At 45.7% G+C, this 26,662-nt stretch overlaps 1 protein-coding gene across 7 annotated transcripts in view; it reads left to right on the forward strand.

Moving 5' to 3' along the window:
* The first annotated feature begins 1,332 nt into the window (after positions 1-1,332).
* The window catches only part of LOC147615905 (uncharacterized), a 42,782-nt gene continuing 17,452 nt past the window's right edge, over positions 1,333-26,662 (forward strand). For 2 of the 7 annotated variants that reach the window (XM_086778540.1, XM_086778541.1), the window contains exons 1-13: positions 1,333-1,627; positions 2,188-2,278; positions 2,409-2,521; positions 2,698-2,827; positions 3,558-3,626; positions 5,565-5,690; positions 11,185-11,247; positions 11,417-11,533; positions 14,345-14,419; positions 14,537-14,722; positions 15,647-15,793; positions 15,927-16,043; positions 20,742-20,903. In XM_086778540.1, coding sequence (XP_086634666.1) covers positions 1,494-1,627; positions 2,188-2,278; positions 2,409-2,521; positions 2,698-2,827; positions 3,558-3,626; positions 5,565-5,690; positions 11,185-11,247; positions 11,417-11,533; positions 14,345-14,419; positions 14,537-14,722; positions 15,647-15,793; positions 15,927-16,043; positions 20,742-20,903 — 1,530 coding nt within the window. In that variant the 5' untranslated portion in view covers positions 1,333-1,493. Of the gene's footprint in view, positions 1,628-2,187; positions 2,279-2,408; positions 2,522-2,697; positions 2,828-3,557; positions 3,627-5,564; positions 5,691-11,184; positions 11,248-11,416; positions 11,534-14,344; positions 14,420-14,536; positions 14,723-15,646; positions 15,794-15,926; positions 16,044-20,741; positions 20,904-26,662 lie in introns of those variants that run through there. The other 5 variants (XM_086778538.1, XM_086778536.1, XM_086778537.1 and 2 more) reach the window with 4 other exon arrangements.

The following is a 26,662-nucleotide window of genomic DNA, read 5'->3' on the forward strand; positions in this document are numbered from 1 at the left end:
TTTGGTTTTCTTGATTTTGTTCATTAACATTGTTTGGTTGTCTCTTGCAAGTCTTCCTTTACATCCTCCTTCACCTTGATGATGATTTCTTATTGGTTCTCAAGGATTAGACTCAACTTCTCAAAATAATGCACAAGTTCCATAATACAGATCTAGACTAACTCCTCTCTTGTGGTGCGCTTATATGATTTAGCTTGTTGATTTATGGTTTATGTCCATAAACCTTCATATTAAAAGTTTGGAGACTCTCCACAAGAGAGCAAGTCAGTAAAAGTAAGTTGTAAGAGCATGGTTTCTACCTCATATGTCTGTCATGTTTGCATCGAAAGTGTAGTATTTTCTCGTTATTGTGAGAGTGGTCAAGGTTTTGGGAAAGGGTCGACACTGTAGACAACTCACCTAGATTGCTCTGGTTTAGGGGTGAGCACACACAAGTGCCAAGGAAATCTGTCACTAAGGGAGAGTGTTGAAAGTTATAGTGAGATGGGGAGTATGCATGTTTGGAGGAGTGCATGAGCCTTATGTGTGTGCACATGTGTAAATGTTTAAAGGGCCTTGGAAAAAGGTTATGTGTATGGTGGATATCAAAGGTTGATTGTCCAAATGTTGAATTTTGTTGGTGACACTATGAAAGGCAAAATGGGTAGACACCTAGCCACATGGACTGATTGAGAGATTCATGTATAGATGGAGCGATTGTGAAGTTTAACAGAGATATGCATGGAGATGATTGTGGATCTAGATGCTCATTGGTGAACTATAAAAATTATGTAAACCCAAGCTCATTTTGAGTGAATTAAGCAATGAATTTGAGTCCTGTTTGTGCTATTATTGAGTCTCCTTAATGGTAATTAGGTCTTGTTTGTGCTATTGTTAAGTCTCCTTAATAGCAATTAATATATTGATTAAGTCTTAGCAAATCTGGTGTTAATGAGATTCCTTTGCTTGATGTTCATGTTGACATCTCTCAAAACATAATCAGGAGCCTCTAGTGTTGAGTGCATGCAAGTGGTAACAATCGTGGGTGTTTTTGGGCTACATAATTAGTATTTTTATTAGCAAATCAGGTGTTTATGTGATTTGTATCATTTAATGGAATGAGATCATTGCACCCATGGTTGTAGTCTGGTGGTTAAAGAGGCCGAGTGATATCCAAGAGGTACTGGGTTTGAGCCTTGCTACTAGTAGCTGCAGGTGGATGTGTACCCCTTGACCCTTGAGCCCGGTGGTGGTGTGTGTGTGTGTGAATACCCAATTTTTCCTCTCATTTCAAGTCCAATCCAAAAAAAAGGAAAAAAGGGGAATGAGATCGTTTATTAAATAGCTGGTATTTAAATCATTTATTAAACAGTTGGTAAAAAATCATGGCCGCGTGACAAGCCCGTCGCCTGCTTCAGCCGATCGCTGTCCATTGGCATTCCAAAGTCCACACGTGCCAAAGGGGGTGTTGGGGTGGACATTCTGCACGCGCGCGCCAAGGGTTGATCTGCAGAATGGCAGAGGAGGACCTGCAGGAGGCGGACGAGGAAGTTGAACTCCCCGACTTGTCCAAGCTGGTGGGCAGCCTCGAAGAGATGGTTCGGCAGGGGGATCTTTCTCGTGAACGAGCATTCTTCGCCCGCCAGAAGTACGTAGAATCACCCCCCCTTTCTCTGTGTGTGTGTGTGTGTGTGTGTGTCGCTCTCTGACATGTGTCTATCTCATGCATTCTCTGTATATGTATACGTGTATGTATGTATGGATTATCCCTTCCCCAATATGTTTGCATGGATGTATGGTATGTATCTCTCCATCTATAGTGTATTCTCTCTCTCCCTATGTATGTCTTAATGTGTATGTCTGCGTGTGTACGTGCATGGCTGCACACCCTTGTTTGTAATGCAAAGTATGTATACTTAAATTGCAGGTTTGTGTAAAGGACTTCAATATGTTCTTTCTCCATCTAGTGTATCTACGCGTGCCTCTGTGTGTACGTACGTACGTACGTATTCCTGTATGTGTATGTATGTACTTTGTGCATGTATACCTTATGCGAAGCATGGATAGCTTAAGGTATGCATTAACGTTTTACCCCGGGGCTCCTTTTAGCATGACATCATGTATATACAAACAAGCGAATTACAGCTAAGTTCGATTGCTATGTCGTACCAACAGTCTCATTAATCGATGTCACAATTACACCTGCAGGGTAGAGGACTTGCATACTGCCATCAGTAAAAGTAAGGCAGTAAGAAGAAAGCTTACCAATGACAGTCTTGATCTATCCTTGCGCTTACAGGTAAACAATTTTATTACGTAAATGTTCCTGGCATGCATGCCATAAACATGATTGCATTATAAAAGAGAATGGTTTGGAAAAATGAGATGTCCTAATTTAAAAGCTAACTTTGAACTTCTTTGAACTTCAGGCAGAAATTGAATCCTTCAAAAAAGAGATGCAGCTGCAAGCAGAAGATGAAACAACCCTCGACCTCCTCACGGAGGATGTTGAGACAGCAGATAATGAATCCCTTCTGTGCAGGTAGCCCTCCATATAACATACACAAGGGGACTGTATCTGATAGTTTTGGAGATCTGTTCGAGTGCCTTGTTTTAACTTGTTTCTGCCTCCATGCGCTACATATTACAAGGAAGTCAAGTGCCAACAGTCATAGTAACATTGCTACTAGCACCTAACAACTTGCTCCCTTCTTAAAGGGAGAGGGAGCAAGCTTTAATATTGGAGGAAGCTGATTTACGAAGAGCACAAGAAGATTTTCAGAAGAAGATCAAAGAGATAGAGGAAGAGCATGCTGCTGCTCTTGCTCCTCAGATGCTCCAGATGAAGGTTGGAAAATGCATGCACTTTGACATCTCGAGGCTTTTAACTGCTTGTGTGGCAATTTCATTTTTTAAGTGGATTTTGCAAGTTGCCTCATGTGATTTCCAAGTGTTAAAAAACGAATAGAGGAGATAAACACACAACCCATCATATGTGGTTCTTGCTTGATTGATGATAGTGCTAGTGGATGTATGTTGTGGTCCATATGGGAGAGCTCGAGTACGTGGGAGGTCTATCCAAAGTGGTGCAATTTGCCCCCATGTGTGTATGTTTTCTTCCTTCATCATGGCTGAGTCTGCCAATCATCTCCGGAGAAGTGATAGAAACTTAGTTCAATGGTTTATCCATGAAGATTTGTCTTATAAGATGACATATCTTTATGCATGAACCTGCACTTACTCGTGGGCGCCAATGACATGAGTGGGGATGTCATAGGGGAGGGGTCCTCAATTAGGCTGTCCAACTATTGATAGCAGAGCAGGACTGCCATTGGCTATGTGACTCTGACATGGCTGACTTGGTTAGGCTAATAGATGGCTTGACTGATGTTGGAACTTCATACCTTTTGAAGAATGATCCACTTTTTTTTTTTTTTGAAGGACTGACTCTCGGATTCTTATATTAAAAGAGATTGGATTGTGGGCTTGTTCTTGAGGTTTTTTGTGATTGTGATCATAGCTTTTCTCGCAAATACATCTCACAAGCGAGTTTTTTTTTGCTCTATTCCATTTTACAGTTGGACATAGAAGCTTTAAAAAGACAAATCCAAGAAGGTAGCTCCAAGATTGAGCAATGCAATAAAGAGGTATTATCAATAAGCACCTTTTCTTGTTTTTGTCAGCATTGTCTAGTAGTCTCTGTAGAGAGGATTGTTTCTAAAAGCAACTTGGTTAACTTGTTTCTCTTATGCTTAATAGAAGTCTCCTTTTTGGAAAAGAAGCTATATCCTTTTTTTGGTGGCTCAACCAACTTGGATCTGATGTGCCATTCTATGTCAATTAGTGGCAATGATATTGAACGCTCAAGCTGTGAGCACTCAACAAGTGGTCATAGCTCCCTTCTCAAATCCATTCGATTGTGTGGAGGGAATGCACCTAGATCTTTTTGTAACAGGTGGGTGTTTAGCCTTCTAAATATTCCAAGTGGCAATTCTACCTATCAATTCCCAGGAAGACAACTCTGACCTCACAGAGCACAGCAGCACATTTGCGAAGTCTTCCTCATGAGGCTCTGTGGTATAGTTACTCTTCTCTAGGTGGAGATGCATGCTGATGCTTGCACATTCATGCTCAATGACAATGTGGTCCCATTAGTAAGTCATCTCCTTCAACTTTCAGAGGTTGACTCTGGATCTTTTTGCTAGAATCACTGCTACATGGAGACGATGGCTTAATACCAATGATTCTTTTTTATGAAATGGGGACTGTGCATTGGCCATGGAGACAAAGCCAGCAGTGTGGTTTGAGGAGGATGGCTGAGGCATGATATTGCGTTCTCCATGGCCTGAGGGCACAACGAGAACTTTTGTGTGTGAGGGACTCCTAGTAAGACAGGTGATTAGCAGAGTGGCAGCTTGGCATATTTGGGGAGCCCGTTCAAGGTGTTGGCATCTCATAGCGACAGCCAATGCTCCGGGGCTGCTGGGAGCACATTCAGGGTGACTAGGGGCTGCTCTGAAGTGGTGCGAAGTCTTTTATTTCACATGGTTCAAGGCTGTTGGGAGCACATTTAAGGTGACTTAGTGGCTGCTGTGAAGATGCAGGAAGTCTTTTTATGGATTTGGACTGAGGACGCTTTTTTCATGGAAGGCACCAATGGCCTATGTTGGCGTTTTAGGGCCTCAATGTTGTTGATCCTCACTCTGGCGTTTTAGGGCCTCAATGTTGTTGATCCTCACTCTGGCATCCTTCCCTCACCACTTCTTCCTTTTAAATGAGGTTCTGTATCTCCAAGTGCAGCCAGACATGGAGTGAGCAGCATCCTCCTCCTATTTTGTTTTTGTCACACCTTCCTCTATCTGATGGTGTGAAGATTTGGAAATTTGCATGCATGATTTATCAGTTTAGTACACTAGTGGGAGAATTAACTTTTGGAATTGGAAGGAAGTATGAGGTCAGAAGAAGCTGCTCTTGAGCAGGAAGTGCCCTATAAGCCTTCCGAGGTTCCAATACATGTACCTTTTGCTTGTCTTATCTGAATCAGTACATGTACCTTTTGCATCTAGATGTCTCTCACTATCATCTATGATCAAGTCGTGTCTTATGATGACACACAAGCTGTCAGAATTTATCCTTCTGAGTCAAAGGTATTAGCCAATTGGATATAAGTATTAAGGCAGGTGCTTATGCTCATCCAGGCTCTCAATATGATCATAAAATATCCTATGTTGGCAAAAATTCCTTCCAAGGATGTCATGGAGCATCTTATTGACCTCTGCCAGCTTGTTGATAAGTTCTTTGCATTGCCTGTCACGGTCTATCAGGCTGAAACCCTTTCTGTAGAGGCAGAATGGTAGCATGTGGAGCTACTTGTGCTCTATCTTCCATCACGCCAAGTCCACACAAAGTTGCAAACATTTCGTGTTAAGTATCGTTAAGTAGTTTTCCTTTGATACACTAACCACAATCACGTGGGTTAGAATCCTCATATTTGGGGAACAATTCATGGTTTATATATTTTCACATCGAAAGGTTTGTCATTGCATCACTCTTGGTTACATTTTCCTTTTTATTGACCTTCACAGATTGAAGATACTAAAGTAAAGCTTGCACAAATCCTGATGGATACGGACCACTTGCAAACTCAAAAGAAAAGGGATTTTGAGATGCTATCAAGTTTTGATGGAGTACCAGAAAAACTTCGTAAACAGGTAATGGCATTTCAAAATGTTAAACAAACCGTATCTATGAGCCATGCATCATTTTGACTATAAAGAGTGTCAACCTAGCTCATAGTCCTAGAAAAGAAAACTTGTTTTACGCATGTAAATATACTGCAAATCTTTTGAATTATTCTGAAAAATAGTGAGTATTCATCAAACAAGCACTCTTTGTAGGAACCTCATAAAGTAACAACGATCTTGACTTGGTGAGCCATGCAATTGAACCTCATAATAATGGTTAGCCATGTAGTTGAACTCACAATAATGAAGAATGACCTTAGAAAAAGCTTGATCTAACTCAAATTTCTCCAATTTTAATGCATTATGCCACACCAGATAGTCTTTAATAGCGCATCACATGGGGACCAAGGAAAAAGTACACTAATGAATTTAAAGGCACCATATTTAGTCAACCGCAAAAAATGTCATGGGCCATCTCCTTTATGAATTGCATACTCCTTTACTTTCATTAATGTGGTCTATCTCCTTGTGAGGTCTCTTCATCACAATCCAAGTGAAGGCTTTGAGTTAAACATGCTTAAGCTCTTTTTGGTCGTGAAAAACAAAATTTTGTTTTGTTGCTTAGGATTGGGTGGTCTTAGGCATCCTAGCCAAACTTGTATGGTTTTTGTTGGATGCTATTTAAGTTTTGAGTACTAAAGAAATCTAAAGTTTCATCATTAGTTCTTGCTCTAGATATTTATTTTCGGTGTTATTATTATTGCTATTGATTTTTTATTTATAAATTTGTATTTGAATTTTAAGCAAATCTCAAGTTGGGATTATTATTTCATTGTTCTTTCTCTTAACAAATTACATGAATCTCCACCGAATTTCTCCTACTAGTTTATAGGACTTCTTTGCATTAGTCAACTTGTTTCTTCAATAAAGAGACCTTTATTGTGTTAAGCTTTGGAATTATCCCTAAAGCTTGGAAGTCATCCAAATAATATCGAATTTTGGGATCACATGGCTGATTAAAAGAAAAGGTCGTAAGCACATTACAACACAAAACTGATAAATATTACACGTGCCAACAGGCCAAGTTAATGAGGGTCCCCTCCCTCGAGGGTGTTCTTCCATACTCATAAAGTAACATAGTGTGATACAACGGTTTGAACCTATAGTCTTTAGGTCATGAGCCTGATGAGTTGGAAGGGGTGATGGCATCTTTTCTTTGAGCCAATAAAGGGGATATAGCTCACTTGGTAGAGCGCCACCCTTGCAAATGGGACTTTTAGACAACTCTCTCTTGTGTTAACTAATTGGATACGAGAAAAGGCACTGGCTTTCCAATTAGGTAGATTCCTCGAAAATTTTGTATACAAAAAGAACGTCACTTCTTTTAATGAACCGGGAATATTGACTACTTTGGGATTGGTATAAATATGTTAATGATTTATTGGCTAGCCAGATGTTCCCCAGAGGGAATGCGTCGCTCCGCTTGCCCTTTCACAAGTCCAATCTAAGACTTCTCGGCACTGAACCGTGCTGTGTTTGTTGGAAGTCCATGTTCTAGTTTAAAGTTTAAACACTGAAATGTGGAGTTTAAACACCAGTATAAGTGAAACATGGGTTATCGTTGTCATAACCTCACTATTATTCAGAGCTCAACGAAGACTGGGGCTAAGGCTCTCTGTCTCACAGACCCCGCTCCTGTGAGGATCCGCGAACCCTCGGGTGTCTGGATCTGCCCAACTAGATAGCTCTCTCAACTAGAGTCCCATGGGGTGCCTGCTATACTGGGCTGTGGATCGGTGGAGCCAATATACAAACAATATAAGGGGGGGTGGGGATGTGGATGGAGTGCTAAGGCAAGATGCATCTCTATATGCTGAAGGGGTCGAGAGAGAGAGAGAGAGAAGAAGAAGAAGAAGAAGAAGAAGAAGAACAAACACAAGTACACTTGATTGGGTCCCAAAATTCAAATACCCTCTGAAGGGCCCGGTGAATTTGCCTTATTGAATGATGAAAAAACCGACTTTCTTGTAGATCTTCCTTGGCTGTAAATCTGCAGCCTGAAGCTCACCTAATTCTTGACCTTCAAGTTCACCTTTGCTTTAGGCTCCCTTTGGCTGTCCTGGCCCTTGGAGTTCTTTAGCAATTTGTGAATAATGAGATGATTTAGGCCCTTGACAAGCCTTTGCTTATATATCACTCTAGAGGTTGGGTGGTTTGCACAAAAACCTGTCGGCCTGTTCTGTTTGTCCCATGACCTGATTTTAATTATCATGAAGATGCACCTTTTCACATGTGGGAATCATGGGCTGTTGCCCACATTGCGTTTCTGCCCATAAGGGCTGGCCGACCATGGCCTATGCCTCCTAGAGGCATGTTGATTGTGGCCCATGCCCTCGAAGGGCTGGCTGATTGGGCCTATGCCCTATAAGCTATAAGGGCTGGCCGATAATGCATAGGGGTTTGTATGGGCCAAAGCCATGGCCCATGGTGTCACCAATTTGGTCCTCTCACCAGTCTTGAACAGTGTTTCACACACTGTCTGGAACCAAGGTGCGAACAGGGATTTTCCACAGAAGAATGCAGTGGCAAAGTTTTGCTTGAAAAGATGGCTACAAAACCTGAGCAATATGGGATTTTTATCCTATAAAGTGACGTAAAGGATTTATGAGTCACGGGTTCACACATCATCTAAGTGTGGCCGGGCTTATTATAATTTTGGGCATGTAAATATGGACATAAGGAGGCACCTATAGCAAAATTGGCTAAAAAGCTTGGGAAAAGCATAAAACTGATATTTTTGGTACATCAGTTACTTTTGGCCATAAAAGGGAAAAGGCACGTCAAAAATAGGGCAAGTCAACTTTATAATAGGAGGGAAGGGCCTTCGTGTAGGATATGCATGCGCATCCACTTTCAGGACTGATGGTATGGATTTGGGTAGGCCGGTAGCAGCTTATGCTCTTCTTCTCTCTCCTGCGCTGATCTGTCCGTACAGCAGGCAGCTTCTCTCTTTCCCTTTGCACTGGCCGTACTGGGCGCAACAGTGCAGTTTCTCTCTTCCCTTTGCACTGTCCATACAGTGGACAGCGGGCTGGGAAGTTTCTCTCTTCCCTTTGCGTTGGCCATACAGTGGGCAGCAGTGTAGTATCTCTCTCTTCCCCTTACGCTGGCCGTACAGTGGACAGGGGGGCTGGACAGCTCCTCTTCTCCTTGCGCTGACTGTACAGTGGACAGCAGGCTGGGCGGCTTTTCCTTGCGCTGGCCGTACGGTGGACAGCGGGCTGGGCAACTACTTTTGTCTCTTCACCACTCCCTCCCGGCCATTGGCTCAAGGGCTGTCTTGGAGGAATCTGGGTCAGTGATTTGAGAGCTTTTCTGGGGTTCTTTTGAAGGAATCAGGGACTGATTTGAGAGCTTCTTTGGGGCAGATTTGAGGCTCTGTTATGGGGGCTGTTTTGGCACAGATTACGGGGCTGGATTTGGCACCGTACCGGGCGGTTGTTCGAGGCTGATTTGCACTGGTTTATGGTGCATGAGTAAACCCATGCCCCTGCACTACATGCTTTCTGAGGTGCGCTTGCATCTGGCTCCAAGCCTATCGATGCCGGAACACCATGCCATCATTCTAGAGGGTGACTCATAGTACGGATTGGCATTGCTTCATGTGCGGGACATGCACACTTGAGGGTGCTTGGCACCTTGTGGATGTAAAAGCTATAAATTGAGGCATTGACCTAATGAGAATTTGCTGGTTTTTGAGTATCCATGCCTACATTATATTATTAGATTAATTGTGCACTAATCTTACCTTAATCACTTTTTAATTACTTGCTAATCATGTTGATTCTTGCATTTGATCCACCATACCTCATCACATTGCTACAAATTCAACAACCTAGCTTCTTGCGTAACCTAGAGCTTGATCATAGATGTGGTAAACCAATGCAAGTCAAGGTGGCTAGTGAAAAGATGCTTTTCTCATGCCATAAGACCGATAATATTCATGGGGCTTGTACACCTGACATTAGATGCTTAGAGTGGAACCTTGGTTGACTCATCCCAGACTAGGGCTCACAAGGGGCGAGTTACCACTCCGGGTCCTGCACTGCACTTACTGTATAGATATGTCCACGTGGCATCCAAGTATGGGAGTCACTCCAACCGTGCAGTCGGACTCCATCCATCAATCCCCCTCCTGAGTAAAGGAGTCCAAGATCCTTCGCATGCTGCAGAAACCACAAGATACGCAATCTTGCCTCCCAAAGAGTCATCTGTAAACATGAGCTCAACAGCCTCATGAGGAAGCTCCCGTCCAATCTGGTATACATCAACCAAATCAATGAACCATTCTGCTTCCAAGTCAGAGAGGCACCATACTGCTCACAAGAATCAACAGCTGTTACGGTGGGATGCCAAGTCCTGGAAACTTGCTGAAGACCACTCAAGGCCTTCGGAAACCTGTAATGGAAGTTTGGGAGGCACTTTGCTGGTTCTGGCTCTCGGAGTGCTGCCTCAACAAGATCTCTTTGTGATAGAAAAGCTCTAATGCCTAAACATCTATGGTCCTTATATTGCAGGACCCATGAGAGGGGGCAAAATCCATCCTGGAAGAGAGAATGAAATCTCCCTTGGATCTTGTAGTAGGGTGGGCATTTGAACAAATAGTGCTCCTCGTCCTCCACTCCACCAATGGTGCATACTCTGCATGTGCATGCACACGCATCTCGTGGGATGCCCTTGGCTCTGCCAAACTCAACACTAAGACGATGAGAAGATACCATCAGCTGGCCAATTACTATCTGCAGGGCATGTGACATGTGCATCTATAAGTACCCTGGGCCCTCATTTAACCCATCCTTTGAAAGTCTCTAAAATAGTGCTCTTTGGAAAACCGAAGTTTCGTGGTGAGGGGTGGTGGGGACACCCATGTCCGTCTCGTGTGGAGCCCTAGCAAGTCCAAACAAATGAGCGGTTGATCTCTTGCCGTGAGAGATCTAAAAATGGAGACTAGTCTAGACATGCTTGGCCATGGCTCAACTCCAATCTTGGATCCCCCTAAATTCGTAGACTTATCAATGTCTTAGTCCGAGCTGTAGTGGAAGGGAGGAAGGTGGTCCATTTGGAGGCCATGTCCATCAAACCAATCAAGCACTTGAGAGTACCACGATCTGCCATGTCCATCTATTGACCCTATGGTTAGGAGGTGAGCTAGCCTATTACTTAATGATTGGTTAAGGACTAACCTTGGTTTCCAGCTGTGTTTAGAGAGATTCAGAGAAGGACTTTACAGTTGGTATCAGACCCACTCTAAGCATAGAAAGCTGAGAAGGTATGGGGTTGAAATGATCATGACAGGCACACAAATGGCCACTTGTGAGACCTAGAGTGGTAGCATGTGAGGGAGACAAGGAAGGAGGGACATAGAGAGAGAAGTGATTGAGATTCATGAATTGGATCAATCTTGATGCAATCATCTACGTAACATACCAACTCACTATTGTGTCATGAATATATGTTGCAGGGAGACGCCCTTCTTAGCGCAGTCAAGGGCCTTCGTGTGCAAGAGCAACGCCAACATGACAAGGTCATAGTTGCAATGTTTGTGGATCATGTTCTCGTTTTACAATAAACTAACAGGCAAAGGGGCCCATTTTGTTTCCTATACTTGTTGAATTTCACTAGTTGGTTGTGTAAAGAGAGTCTTCTACTGACAAGCTTATATTTGACATAGAATTCTTGATGTGAAATGAAAGATCAAAGAGATGGAAAATGAATTGCTCAATCTTCAAATTGCCAAAAGAGATCTAGAAGAAAATCATGCTCGATCATGCTTAGAGCTTGAAAAAGTTCGACATCTTATTGAGCAAAAGGTGAATAGTTCCTATAATATTAAACTATTAGTTCTCTGCTGGTTCATGGGTGCCTTTGAATACATCTCTCTTGCACTACTGAACTTTCCATTTTAAGTTTATTTTGTTCCCCAAATATTTTGAAAGGGTTTGAAGTAAAGTTTCTGTTGAAACGAAAGACACAAGTACAACAACTAGACAAAAACACCCTAAAGCTTTAAACTTACACATTTGATGAAACATGGTTATTCTGTACTGTGGCCTTTGGGAATGAGTTGAACAGTGCAATCAGACCCTTGGATGTTCTACCGCTTGATTTTGAGAAGGCAAGGGCGGGGTAGGTTGGTATTTCTTGGATTTTGCATTCTTAGGGGTGAATCAAAGGAGTTTTTCTATATGTTGAGCAGGTAAAATTTTTGTCTGATCAGCTTATGCCATGCCGCATGGCAAGTGTGGAGAATGAGAATCCTACTTGAGATGGATATTCTCTGAGTCAGATATCACGTTATCGTCCTCAGCTTGCCTGGCTTCTATATCAGATCATGGTGCAGGCTTAGGCTGGTTGTAGAAGGTTGTGTGCTGGTGGTCAGATGGGGGAGCAATCTATAACGCCTGCCAGGGATGGATGGGTAATCTTGTCTGCTTGACTTCTGGCCTGTCCTATGCTCGGGAAATGTTCAGTAAAAGCAGTCTTAGATCTGGTTTGTGTCAATCTCTCCCATGCACTTAGAATGGGATAGACAGGCAACACATTGTGTGGAATGAATCATATATGATGAGACCGGGGGGTAATTAGGGATTGCAGTTATGCCGTGTTCCAGATGGGACCTCTTCTATTGGTGCATGGAAGACCTTTAGAGGCCTCCTAGCTGCAAAACTTCGTGTTGGGGATTGTAGTTATGCCATGTTCCAGATGGGATAGAGGCCTAACCTTTGTGAAAGACCTTTAGAGACCTCCTAGGAATAGATAGGAATTCTTTGCACAACTGTGTGTTGTCAAGAGGTGAATCACTCAACTGGATTCTGCCATCCTCTTGACCTTGAGAGGAGCTAGAGCAGACACCTGTCTCTTGGCTGATGGTATTTTCAGGCATTAGCATACCTTTGCAGGCCATTAGATTACAATGGAATGAGGACGGTGATACTCCATAGAGGGAAGAGTAGAGCTTTTTCTCATCACAGTTGTAGGACAAACATCTGCGTCCGCGCGGACCGGGAGGTAATTTGGGATTGCAGTTATGCCGTGTTCCAGATGGGATAGAGGCCCAACCTCTTCTATTGGTGCATGGAAGACCTTTAGAGGCCTCCTAGCTGCAAAACTGCGTGTTGGGGATTGTAGTTATGCCATGTTCCAGATGGGATAGAGGCCTAACCTCTATGAAAGACCTTTAGAGACCTCCTAGGAATAGATAGGAATACTTTGCACAACTGTGTGTTGTCAAGAGGTGAATCACTCAACTGGATTCTGCCATCCTCTTGACCTTGAGAGGAGCTAGAGCAGACACCTGTCTCTTGGCTGATGGTATTTTCAGGCATCAGGATACCTTTGCAGGCCATTAGATTACAATGGAATGAGGATGGTGATACTCCATAAAGGGAAGAGCAGAGCTTTTTCTCATCACAGTTGTAGGACAAACATTTGCGTGCGTGCGCAGATGTTTGTCGCGCCTGCAGATGTTTGTCCTACAACTGTGATGAGAAAAAGCTCTGCTCTTCCCTCTATGGAGTATCACCATCCTCATTCCATTGTATGCGTGTGTGTTTGAACACACACACACACACACACACACACATGTATGGCAGTATATGCAGTCTATTTTAGAGACTCTGGATGCTAGGTGGATGTGCTTTCATAGATTTGTACTGAAATCCAAATGGGTGGATATTGTTTGAATTTGAGAAGCCCTTCTAGACAGTGCAGTGCTTCCCCACTAGGATATGCATAGAAGATCACTAACTGTTTAGAGCCTGAAAGAATTTCTTTTAGGGGAGGCTCCAGAGTTCTAGGAAATGTTGGAAGGTTACGCTCTTCTTCTAGCTGTGGCCATGGTGGTACAGCTTGTCAACCAATCGCAATCAGTCACGACTGGAATCCCAATTGGACAAGATGCACTGAATAGTGACCTTGTTATAGATTTCCAATTCTTCCTCTAGAGTACATCACTCAGATTCTAGACTTTGCTTGGGAGGTTCTTTCTTTGTTCTTCTGGGCGTGTAGGCGCGCGTAGGCGGGGAGGGGGAGCGTGTACTACATACCAGAAGATTTGTATTACAAGTGTCATAATTCAATCCTCAAAGCAATAATGACTCATGAGGCTATCATACTCAAAGTGGCTTCATATAAATTGCGCAAATTGGGCAGTGACCTAAAGCAATCAGGGCAGCAGCAGTTGTCTCTCTTCATACACTGAGAACAACACATGCACAGAGCCCTAGTAGCAGCCAACCAGGTGGGCAGCCCTAACGCTAGCAGCCAGGGAGCACAAGGCAGGCAGCCCAAACCCTAGCACCCGGCAAGAAGCTGTGTAGAGGAGCAGGAAATCGACCATTTCACAGGGCATAAGAAATGCTTATTTTCATTTTTATAAAGCAACACTCTGGGGTTTTCAAAACTGAGATTTTATATGATTATGCCACCTGCCTGCTTTCTTGTCAGGGGAAAGTAACTGTATTCAACACAATTGTAACAAGGTCTTTGTTGATAAAAAAAACTTTCGCTGATGTAATTTAGTATCAGAGATGAAATTACCAGGTCCAAACCCTGGCACCTATATTAGGGGGGAAACATGACAACAAAAACATGAAGTCTTTTGACATGAATTGACTTCACAGGAAGTATCGGTGAGGGAGTTGAAGAAGGAATTGGAGATGGCTACACTTGAAGCTGACCAATACCTTGCAGACCGGGTTTATTTTGGACCTTCATAAGAAACCATGAACTTGACAAGAAACATTTTGAATCTTCATTTAAAAGAAATAAAATTTACATTATCCTTGGAAATTATTTTCTTGGTGTTGCTACAGGTTAACTATGATATGCAGCTGAAATCAGCGCAAATCGACCACAAGCATGAGCAAGAAATTTTAGCCCAGCATATGAAAGAGAAAGACCGAGTCCTCCGTAAGCTGAAGCACATTGACAATCAATTGAAGACAATTCAAGAGACAATACCTTTGGTTATGGTAGAGAAAGATAAAGTTCATCATCAAGTAAGCACATTACTGTAAAGCTATGTGATGACAAATTGCTTCTTACCAAATGACTATACAGTATCTATCACGACTATGAAGTGTTTGCTAATAATCGCTCATTTTGTAGCGGAAGGGGGTGGGGGGGCCAAAAGCCTATGTGATCCGCATTTATTCTTTCATGCTGAAAAAAGCAGTTCTCAAATCCTGCATAGCCCCGGCAAAGCCCTGAAGGTGTCCTCCACGGCCAGTTGGTTGGAGGGGTGGGAGTCTCTCTGTGGTCTTGTAGAAGCAGGCCCTTAAAACAGGGCTGTGTTGGAGTAATTAATTGGCTCAGTCGAAATCCACATTATTTTCCTTAGTTTATCCTGGGTCGTGAGCACATATAGTTGACTGTATCTGCAGACTGCTACAAGTTTTCCTTCTCAGCAAACTCCTAGACATGCAGTTTTTTTAAGGCCTGCTGCAAGTTTTCCTTATCAGCAAACTCTTATACATGCAGTTTCTGAATGCCTTTGATGGGAAGCCACTATACTTTAAGTCCAATGTCATGTGCCACCTATGGCCTCTGCCACAAGCAGGAAGAGGACGAGCCAAACAAGTAGCCCTGCCGGACGGAGTGGGGGATAGAAACACTTTTCTCCCTCACTCTCTCTATAAGCACCATGTTGTGTTTTGCTGAATAAGGGTTGGAGACTCTGTAAATGTAGAATTCTGAGAAGCCCATCTGCACTATCGTGCCTTTGGTAAAAGTCACTCAAAATCTCAAAAAACAATCAGACCTTGACTTAAAGCTTGTGCTGCCCTTGTAGCCTACTAGTTGGAGACAAGATAGTCAACAAACATTTCATACCTTATGCAGTCATAGAAATATTTTGCGAATTCTTTGAACCAATTAATTTCTTGTCAATGTTTTTTAAATGACAGTTAGTCACTACTGAATAGGTGGTCCTTTCTGAAAACGAGAAAAAGAAAGTGAATGCTTGTGTAGAAGAATTGAAGAAGGAGTTTGATCTGCAAATGCGAAATTATCTTGGAATAGAAGCTGTTAGCAAAGAAGTTTTGGTGAAGCTACGGAATGGGTACAAGGAGGTAAGAATTTAGATGTAATGTTCTGGAGCTTTAGATATAAAGTATATAAAATAGTAGCATTATAGCAAAGAGACAGCATATTCATTCATGTTTACTGGATTTGATTAACATTTTGTTTGTGTGGAATTTCAAGGTAGAAAGGCTTGAAAGAGAGGTTTTAGGGGCAATTGAAGTTGAATATGCAGGCCATCAACAAATGGGAGAGCTCTCAAGTTTGCGGGAACATACATGCCGCCTTCTCTCATCCAAAGTAAACATGCAAACATGCTTGCACGCTTGCTTGAGTAACCTATTGATAGAGGAACATGAATTGCATGTTTGTGTAACTGTAAATAATAATCTATAAAATATTTTCTCGATATTTATTGCTACCATAAATCTTGCACTTTTCTTTTTTCTTTAGAAGCTGCTGGTTTTATAGTGTGCTTTGGTCGCAGGAAGAAGCATGCATTCCTAGCCAAACACGAACAGGAGTTATACCAGCTCTTTTTGAGCGAGGATAAATGGAGAATTCTGGAGGGAAAAGAAAACCCAACACCATCACCGATCCTATCCTTTGGGAAGCCTATGCACAAAAAATTTATGATGTCCCAAATCAGCCCACACTCGCATGTCCCACATCCCACATCCCACGCCCCACATCACATATCATCTTCAGCACTGTCAATGTCAGGGCTCTATTAAAGTTGCAGAATGGCAAGCGAAAGATCATGAAGATTTATGTGCAGAGCATTTCGAACATGGACATCATATATTAGCTCCCATTCTTGCATAACTCTTTATAGAGCCCTTTGTGAAGGCTTGCTCCCTGCATGGACCACAAACACTGTTGTTCCCATCCATAAAGTAAGAGACTCCATAGATCCGAATAATTACAAGACTATCAAGATTGGCCATACAATGGTCAATTTTGATAGTCATCATGGATACATTGTACTATCTTTTTCGTCTCATAGATCCTTTGGGTCATTTAAAGATGTTAATATATCTTGCTGTCTTTCTTTATCTCTCTCACCGACCAGCTCTAGATTCAGGAGACTTTTGAGCAACATAAGGTCACTTTCCCACACCTAGTAAATCTAGCGAGCGTGTTGACTCTACTTATCTCTCCCATGCTGGATATCTTGGCGGGCTGCTCATGGTACCATAGGAGTGACTTATTCAGCTGATGTTGAGAGAGGCTCATGGAGATTGATAGATTGACGCTTTAGGTCAGGATTGGATATACATCACTTTGTCTCCAGACATCATTGTATACATTTTTTTGTTGTTGTGTTTTTCTTTTTTTCCATGATGATGAGATTCCATTGACATCATTGTACACTTTTTGGTCTCATAGACCCTTTGGGCCTTCTGTAGACGTTTTGTATAACTTTCTTTCTTTCTTTCTCTTATTGTGCTATGAGGGCAAGGTGGAGTCAGAACAACATGCCCTGCCAGAGTGTGACACCTACTTCGACATTAGAGAGCGCTTTGCCTCAATCATAGCTGGATTTTGGATACTCGGACATTGTCAGGTTCTTGGCTCAGCGCAATCACATGGTAGTGGCGGCGGCGTACATAGTCCAGATCATGGAGACTCGGCACCACCTTTTGGACTCTTGGATGCATGACATTTGCTCCCCTACCAGACATATTGGCCTCTAGGCCGCACATTACTTTTATATTTCATTCATTATTGTGAGATGAATTGCTTTTTGGTCCCATGGGCCATATCTGGCCTTTATGGACGTCAATACAATCATCATCATCTCTCAGGATGAGAGCCACACCACACCAACCATGTGGCTGCTGTTGTTGCTCTTGTGCAGCTCACAGATGAATGTCGCGGCTCTTGCAAGTCGCTTTGGCTGGCCTGATGGAGAGCTGAGCTGTCCTCACGAGGGAAATTGTTGCCTTGGGAGGGGACTCAAGAACCTGGCCCAAAGACCCAATCATTGGGAGAGGAGCATGATACTCCTTTGGAGGCTGGGAAGCAAACCCAGACTGGAAACCTATAGCTCGTGCCAACAGGTCCCCATCTAGAGAGAACTCATGCTTCCACTTGGTGAAGCATACCTAGGGGCCTCGTACTGCAAATGGTCTCACTGGCAAGGTCTTCGCTGTGCTAGGCTGGTTGAGTGAAACTCAATCTGGGTATAGCCATTGCCAAGAAATGGAACATTTTTGAGATGCCTTTGCTTGCCTACTAGGGTGGCCTGCAGGAGGTCTCATATCTGTCCCTAGGCTGACAAACTTGCACACCAGGGTTGTGGCTTCAAGAAAAGCCACTGAAGAGGCCAGGAGCTGGAGGTCTGCGTTGGAAAGTTGACAGTTGATGGCAGCCTTGGATGGGGTAAATGAAGGGGGGACTCCCAAAGGGGAAAGCCAAAGAGTGCAAGCCAATTTCCTGAAAGAACAAGTTGATGGCAGCCTTGGATGGGGTAAATGGAAGGGGGGGCTCCCAAAGGGGAAAGCCAAAGAGTGCAAGCCGATTGCCTGAAAGAACAAGCTAACCAAGGAGCAGCAAGAAAGGAGAGGAGGCGAAACAGGAAAGAAATGTAGGGAGAATAGCACAAAAACATACAGAGGGCTATGAGGAGATAGCAGGCAGGGCGGAGCCTGCAACGGAGATGGTGGAGAACCATCAGGGCGGACGGAGCAGGGAAAATGAACAAAAAAAAAAAGAAAATGGGGGTGGGGAAAGGTGCATGTACAGAAGACGGGGCGGGGAGCAGAAGCACACAGAGAAGATAGAACGTCCGGTGGGGGACATTGCGGCTGCTGCTGCATGATGCTAGGGGAGCTTCAGCTTGTCAGCACACCACATGTCTGGTAGATGTCTCTACTGCTATTTAGCACAAAAACGTACAGATTGCTGCGGCTGTATGATGCTAGGGGAGCTTCAGCTTGTCAGCACACCAAATGTCTGGTAGGCATCTCTACTGCTATTTAGCACAAAAGCGTATAGAGGGCTATGGAGGAGATAGCAGGCAGGGTGGAGCCTGTGATGGAGGTAAGAACCATTGGGGTGGTCAGACTCCAGAGTAGGAAAAATGAACCAAAAAGCGGAAAATGGGGGTGGGGAAGGGTGCACGTACAGAAGGTAAAGCGGGGAGGAGAATCATACAGAGAAGATAGAATGTGCGGTGGGCTGCCCGGCGGGGGAGGGAGGGGGGGGATGTTGGGCTTATGCTGCGTGGTGCTAGGGGAGCTCCAGCTTGTTGGTGCACCATGTCTGTTTAGATGTCTCTTCTGCTACTTAATGTTTTTTCTAATACCAATGTCAAAGAGTCTGTTGGAAGCGGATACTTCACAATGCAATTATGCACAAAAACCGTTTTAACAGCTGATAATGAACCACACATTGCAGTGGTTCCCAATGGCTAGGATGCCATGCATTCTCCCCCTCTAAAAATAAAACTTATATTAATTATTAAAAAAACAACTCAAGTGAGGTTCTTTAAGAAAGCATACTCTCTGAAGATGTAGTTGGCAAACTGTGGTTTCAAACTATGATAGAACGAGTATCAGTCAATATCAGAGAGTGTGGTGGAAGCAGTTAGGTAAGGATGTCAATATGCAGAAAGATACTTTAAACAAAAAAGGAAACACACACTCATGCACAAGGACACTGTGTGTCCCAATGGCCAAGACGCATTCCCCCACCCCTTTCTCTCCTCCTCTTGCTTTACTAATATGAGAATGGAAGTACAAATGCTGAATGTTTACTCTTTACCTTGTTGCACTCTCAACAATTCACCAAATCAGGAAGACTGCAGATTTCTGTTCTTCTGTGTCCAGTTCCATCCATCACTTTCCATTTGAATCTGTCTGCTGTGAAGGGCGGGCTGCTGCCAGCTAATTATATAATTTATGGGCTGCTCGCAAGACTCTTGTGGGCTGCATTTTGCTCAATAGGCTTCTCAAGAGGTGCTGAGGATTGATGTACAAATGAGTGCCTTCATAGCAACAACCCCCACAACTCCCCCAACCCACCACCCCCCCCCCCCCCCCCCCCCCTGCTGGACAATGCTGGTTGGCCTGCTTGATGAAGGGTGTTGGGCATGCATTAGGCCTTTATTAAGGGGTGTTTTACTCACAGCCAGGCCCTCCCTACTCGAGATCATCAGGTCACTCTGGGCTCTACCACGATCCTCCAGGTTCTCTGTTGACACACTCTCCCATTGTCATGCACTTCCACAGAGGCCAATAGGCATCTAGTGCCATCTTTACTTGCCTTTCTGGTTATCGGCTTGTCCATTCTCCTAGGCCATGTCCTTCGGTGGCTTAACTCGTTATTTCTGTGTGCTTACATCTCTCTCGTGTGTAAACCCTGACCTAGACTCTCAGTCACTCCTTGACCACATCCCTTCTGTGAGGGCTCACAAAGGTCTGCTAAACCCTAACTGTCCTCAGCTGATAGGACTGATGCATGTGACAGTGGATTGTTGTTAACTATCCACCTGGTTGTGGGTTGTATCTAAGGCTTCAGAAACCTTGTGTGGTGTGATTTTCTTCTATAGTTTGCCCTTTCAATAGTAAGAGAGTCATTACTCTGACCTCTCCTTCATTGCTCTCCTTGGCCTTTCTCACTGTCTCTGAGCTCTCCTTGTCCTTTCTCACTGTCTCTCCTTTCTTTGCATCATCTTTGCTGACATGGCGTTTCCCCTTTCAGTCCCCAAAAACATACTGTTTCTATTTTTGTTATCCTTTCCGATAACTATGGGCTTTGGCAACACAGCTTGTTGTGTATAGTATCCTGTTTTCTTGGGTGACTGTGTTCGTTAGCAACTGCCATCATTGTACTCCAGTATCATTTGGCTGTTTCAGATCTATCTGGGATCAAGAATTCGTGTGTTGTCACACCTCTGCATTTGCTTTGAATAGAGGTCATTGCTATTGGTGATTTACATTTTACAACAGAGGGATAATTGTTTTCTGTTTTGTTGTTTCTTTTTCTGAGTAGTTGCAAATGTATAATGAGGCAAAGGAGAAAATACGCACTTCGGACATAGTTATTGGATTTTTGAAGGAAAAACATCAAGATATAGAAGACCATTTTGAGAAATTTATCAAATTATACAATGTCATGCGGGCACAACGCAACAGGTCTATCACCCTTATCCAGGTACCCCAAAATGCAATGGTTAACGGTTTTGTTATAAACATACCTTTTAACATAAAAGCTATTGATTTTGGTTTATTAAATATTTTTGTTTTGTGAGTTGCATATAGGGACGCGGGGTCTATGAGACCAAACACCTGGGGTTGGCAGTATGGAACTGCAATGGCATGCTGTGATCGAATCCAGGAGGCTTGAGCGAGATTCTCACAGGCAAGGATGTCATTTTTTTTTACAGAGACTCATCAGAGCCCTGAGAGGGGCTTACCATACATAGCCGGGTATGAGTGGGAGTCAGCTTTTTGAGGCGAAACCCGCACATCAAGAAGAGTACGTGGCTCTAGGGGGGTAGCTGTCCTTTTTAGATCCCATCTCCGACAGATTCTCAGCATTGTCCGGAAGGACGAGGATGCACGATATCTTTGGGTGCGGCTACAGCTTAGCAGTGATAAGAGTCATCCACATTGCTGTGTGTTATTTTGCACCACGCCACTCCCCTTACGCTGCACAGCATGGCCAGTCACCGTACTTACCATTATATGAGGATATCATGGAGTTCTCACAGCTGGGGGAAGTCCTCCTACTCGGGGATTTCAATGCCAGGACGGGAAGTCAGTAGGTCCCACTACTCGATCTAGATGACCCTATCAGACTACAGGAGCTGGACATCACTGACATAGGACTGCAGCGATCATCACAGGACCGTGAGGAGGTCACAGTGTCCGGGAGATATTTCTTAGAGCTGGGAGCTGCACATGGTCTCGTTATCTATAACGGGATGTCCCGATGGCCCTCCTCTGGCGCCCTCACCTCCTTCCCTCGCTCAGGAGGTACTAGCACTGTGGATTACCTTATGGGATCTTCGGCTTTGGCACACCTTATCCCCGACTTCTCCATTCCGCCACCCCCTTTTGAAGCTGACCATGCCTACCTCTCTTTCACTCTTACCTGCACACCACCCGTCCCTCCACCACCTCCCCCCATCCCACATTACACTCAAGTCCTCTTTGATCACGAGCTTGACCTTGTTTACTCCAACCACATCTACCGCCAACTCCAGGATGTAGAACCTATTGTCCCCCTATCCACCCTCACAACACAACTCACCACCATACTCCACACATCCGCCACAGCTTCTTTCATATGCACGCGGCGGTCTACCGCCAAGCCACCTTGCAGTTCCATGCCCCAGAATTGTTGGTATGATGACGAATGTCGGGCCACATGCTCCCGTCTTAAGCATGCTGCATGAGGTACGGATTGGGCAAATCACGAAGCGCCAAGCGCAGTGGATTTCTCAAAGGCTCACCCGACGCAAGAAACGGGAGTTCTATGCTCGGAAAGAGGATGAGTTATACCGACTTTTCTTAGGGCCGAACTGCAAAGAGGCATGGAGGAAATGTCGAGAACACCCTCCCACACCTATCACCTGCCCAGACACATGGCACTCCTATGCAGGCTCCCTCTTATCATATCCCCCATCAGCCACCCCTACCCCCACCACCTCCACCTTCTTCACAAAGGGCATGGTCCTCAACAAGCCCATTCGTAGACTATGCAATGGGCGAGCCCAAGATCATGAGGGACTCACTGCCGAGTACATCTCACATGCCCATGATACCCTAGCGCCCCTACTAGCCTACATGTTCAATAGAGCCCTTTATGAAGGATTTCCACCCTCTTGGTCCACCAACACCATCACCCCATCCTCAAAGCCGGAGATCCACTTGATCCTAATAACTACAGGACGATCATGATTGGCACACATTGGCCAAGCTCTATGGATGAGTGCTAGAGGCGGAGCTCAGTTCATTTGCAGAGAGCCAGGGATGCAGAGCCTCAGGACAGGTTGGCTTTCGGAGGAGCTACTCTACCCTTGACCACATCTTCACCCTCCGTGCCATCATTGAGGAGGGTAGAGCACGACACAAAAGGATTTACTGCTGCTTTGTGGATTTCCGCGAAGCTTTTGATACTGTACCCCGAGCCCGCCTCTTACACCGTCTACAGGAGATCGGAGTCCCATCTGACATGGTTTGGAGCATCATCGCCCTCTATGAGTCCGTCACCGGACGAGTGAGAGCCCCAGGAGGTACATCACAGGAGATTTCCAGCACCATTGGGGTGAAACAGGGTTGCCCTCTATCACCCACTCTTTTCGGCCTCTACATTGACGAGATCTCGAGCTTCATTGATGGATTAGGCGGGGCTGGTCCCACACTGGCAGGCATATTGATCCCCATACTACTTTATGCAAATGACATCGTCCTCCTCTTAGACTCAGCCGAAGGGCTTCAGAGACAGTTGGATGCCTTACATGACTTTTGCACTCAGCGGGACCTCTCTGTTAACCTTGGTAAACCAAGGTAATGGTCTTCAATACCTCTCGCCCCGTCACATCCAAATCTTCACATATAGAGGGGATCCTGTGGAGATTGTCTCATCCTATGTCTACCTTGGTGTCGCTTTTAGTGGCCCACGCTTTACCATGCTTCCCGCAGCACATGCCAAAGTGACACGGGGATATGTAGCCTTGAGCTTACTTGAGCGGCAGTGCTTCCAGGCACATTTCCAGGATCCCAGGACGAAGGGCTGGCTTTTTTACACCCTCGTCACACCAACCTTGATGTATGGAGCAGCTTTTTGGGGCCAGATTTATCCGATGAGGATTGGCAGCGAGTTGAGAGGCCCTAGGTCATGATGTTCTCCCGTATGATCCGCAGCAAACCATCAGTCCCACACCATATTATCCAGGTAGAGTTTGCTGCAGCCCCAATGGTAGTGGAGGCACTCTTCCAGACAGTCACGTACCTTCATCGCATCAGTCACATGGATCCCCACGGGTACCCGAGGCTTGCCTTGGAGTCCTCTAGACAGCTAGCACTTGAGGGACACTCTGGAGTATGGTATGCACTGGTTTCCACTTGGTTCTCAGTATACGGGCTCTGCATGGACCGCCTACCCCCCCTTCAGTATAGTTTGGACTCCCCTGTTTTCCGGCTGTCTAACGAGGATACCAATCGGGTTATCCGTTCAGATCTTCTTAGCCTCTACACACATTGCACATGGATCACACCCCTGGAGCTCCCCACGAAGATGCACTTTTACAGAGACCACTTCCTCACACTCACTGAGGATGGATTCATCCAGCAGAGCCGGGCTACTTGAGTGTTCACATGTTCCATGCCATGTGGATTGCGATTGGCCAGATACGGGTTTCTTCCCACCGCCTTAGAGTGGAGACAGGTAGAGCTGAGCGTATCTTCAGAGCCGGGAAGCTCGTACGGACACCCAGAGAGGAGAGGATCTGTCGACTATGCCACACACAGGTTGAGACGGAGGAGCATTACATATGCCACTGCCCAGTATACTATGAGATCCACGGGAGGTTTCACTGTCTATTTCGTGAGGGATTCGGTCCACTCTCCAGGATCATTGACTTCCAGGACCAACGTTGCTTGGGCCTCTTCCTGCTTGAGCTCCGCAGACACAGGGACACCTTCTTGAGACACAGGCCCCAGCCACCCCGCCCCCTCCCTCGACAGCCAACCATCACCAATTTCTTCCGGACCCAGGAGGTGGAGGAAACCGACTTAGTGGATCTTGTGGACCCTCCACGAGCTGCTCTGGACCTACCTCGCCCGAGAGGAGTTACCTCGGACCGAGCCTCTGCACTCAGCGTGCCCGACGCCCTCGACCCCCTGTCGGCCACGATCACCTCATCAGCTCCAGATCCAGGACATGCTCCACCGCCATCGAGCTACCTTTCCACGTGACATAGCTGAGGGAGAGTCTTGGCTTTTTCTAGTCTTTGCCTCAGGAGGACTCTATGGCAGCCGCATCGTCATCCCCGATTGAGGCTGCCGTTGCTTGCTTATCTTTTTCCGATGTGGATCTTCAGATTCTCGCCACGACTGCTGCAGCACTAGAGGCCTCCACCTTGGTTTGCAAGATTGTTGGTAGCCGCCCTGCGCGTGGCCAACTTAGGGATCTTCTTCAGGCTAGCCTCCTGCAAAGATCGCAGACATTCATCCTTTGGGGCGTGGCCACTACCACGTTGAGTTCGACTTGCCAGCGGCGACCCCATTTTACAGAGGGGAGTATTCCGGCCTTCCAGGCCAATGTTTCATTTGCAGGCAGATGGGTCATCTGGCCAGAGCTTGCCCTTGGCGTCAGACTAGGAGACCGCCCCCGGTGGTTTCCCCTCCTACTTCCCGCTCAGATCCTCACCAGGGGGGTCGAGGGAGGAGCAGGTTTCCAAGCCGTGGAGCACTAGGTTCCGACCATAGATGACCCATCCGCCGGAGAGTGGCTGATGGTTGGGCCCCGCCCGGGTCGTCAGTCGAGCACCAGAGCTGAGCATCGCCGTTGTGCGCGCTAGGCTAGTAGCACGCAGGAGGATTCGGTTCTGTCAGAGAACCGTTTCGAGCACTTATCACAGCACCTGCTCGTAGATGGCGGGCCCCCTCCAATCACGGAGAAGCCCCCCCCCCCCCCCGGATGTGGTGGCCGGTTCCTTGTCGCGACTTCTCCTCTGTCCCTTAGTGCCCAGTGGGGCAGGTTGACCCCACCCTCTCTTCGTCGAGCCTTCCCCAACAGCCTTCCTCTCCAATGGATACGTCTCAGCAGGGCCCCTCTCCAGCCTCTCTGCCTCCCCGCTCCCCCTCGCCTCCTCCCCCACCCTCGCCTCTGACTCTACTCGCAGTCGCTCCATTTTCCCTTTCCTCTTCCTCTGTGCCTACCATCCCCCCCCTCCGCCTCTCCAGAGCATTCCCGTCGGCCCCCTGCAACCCCTAATCCGAAGAGGAGACAGTCGGCAAGTTCCGTTCGTTGCCTGATTCATCGTTTCTCAGAGCCGGTGGAGATGACCATTGCGGCCTCATCAATGCGAGCTCTCCCACTTCTTACAGATATCTCCATTGTGATCGATGGAGCACGGAGTATGCATACTCTGGTCTCTCGCGCTCGGGCAAAGTGGCAGTACATGGAGGGCAGGATCCACGCTCACTTGGCGCGACTTCGCAACAGGACAGATTGTGACTATTCCCCGTCTAAGCCCGCGCCCAAGACTCTTCGAGTGGAGAGAAGTTCTGATAGTTCTGCCTCACATAGAGATTGATATGAGGATTGTCTCATGGAACATTCAGGGCTTAGGGGGGCCTTAGTGCTTTCAGGGACGGGGCGTCCTTAGAGGAGGGCTGCAGCGAGCTATGGTGGGGGGACCTATCGACATTCTTTTCCTCTAGGAGCAGCATCTTAGTGAGGGGTGTACCCACAGCTGCTGCGGGAAGATTCTACTAGGCAGGAGTCATCCTTTTTGGTCTCCATCCTACGGCCTTTCAGAGATGCAGGGAGGAGTGTCTCTCTCTGTTAGTGAGCAGCTTCTGTTGTCTGTGACAGGATCGGGAGTCATAGTTCTAGGACGTGCTCAGTGGGTTACCATTCTGATTGGGGAGGATAGCATTGGCTTCCTCTACATTTATGCCCCGAATGTTGCTGTAGGTAGAGCTATCTTTTGGAGCACTGTCCGACAGGGCCTGCCCCAAGCTGATTTTTGGTGCATGGGTGATGACTTCAATATGATAGAGGCAGCAGAGGATAGACTTGGAGGTGGCATGGCCACAGTCTCAAGAGCGGAGTACTCTGTATGGGAGGAGATGATGCTGATTCTTAGGGGACAGGACCCTTGGCATCTTCCAGAGTTTGGGCGTAGCCTTGGGAGTCTTAGCTTCTCTCGATCAGATAGGCGGAGCACTGGCCCCAAC

This window comes from Cibotium barometz, chromosome 39, assembly GCF_041138505.1.
Source record: "Cibotium barometz isolate CiBa-2024 chromosome 39, ASM4113850v1, whole genome shotgun sequence".
In the NCBI taxonomy this organism is placed as follows: Eukaryota; Viridiplantae; Streptophyta; class Polypodiopsida; order Cyatheales; family Cibotiaceae; genus Cibotium; species Cibotium barometz.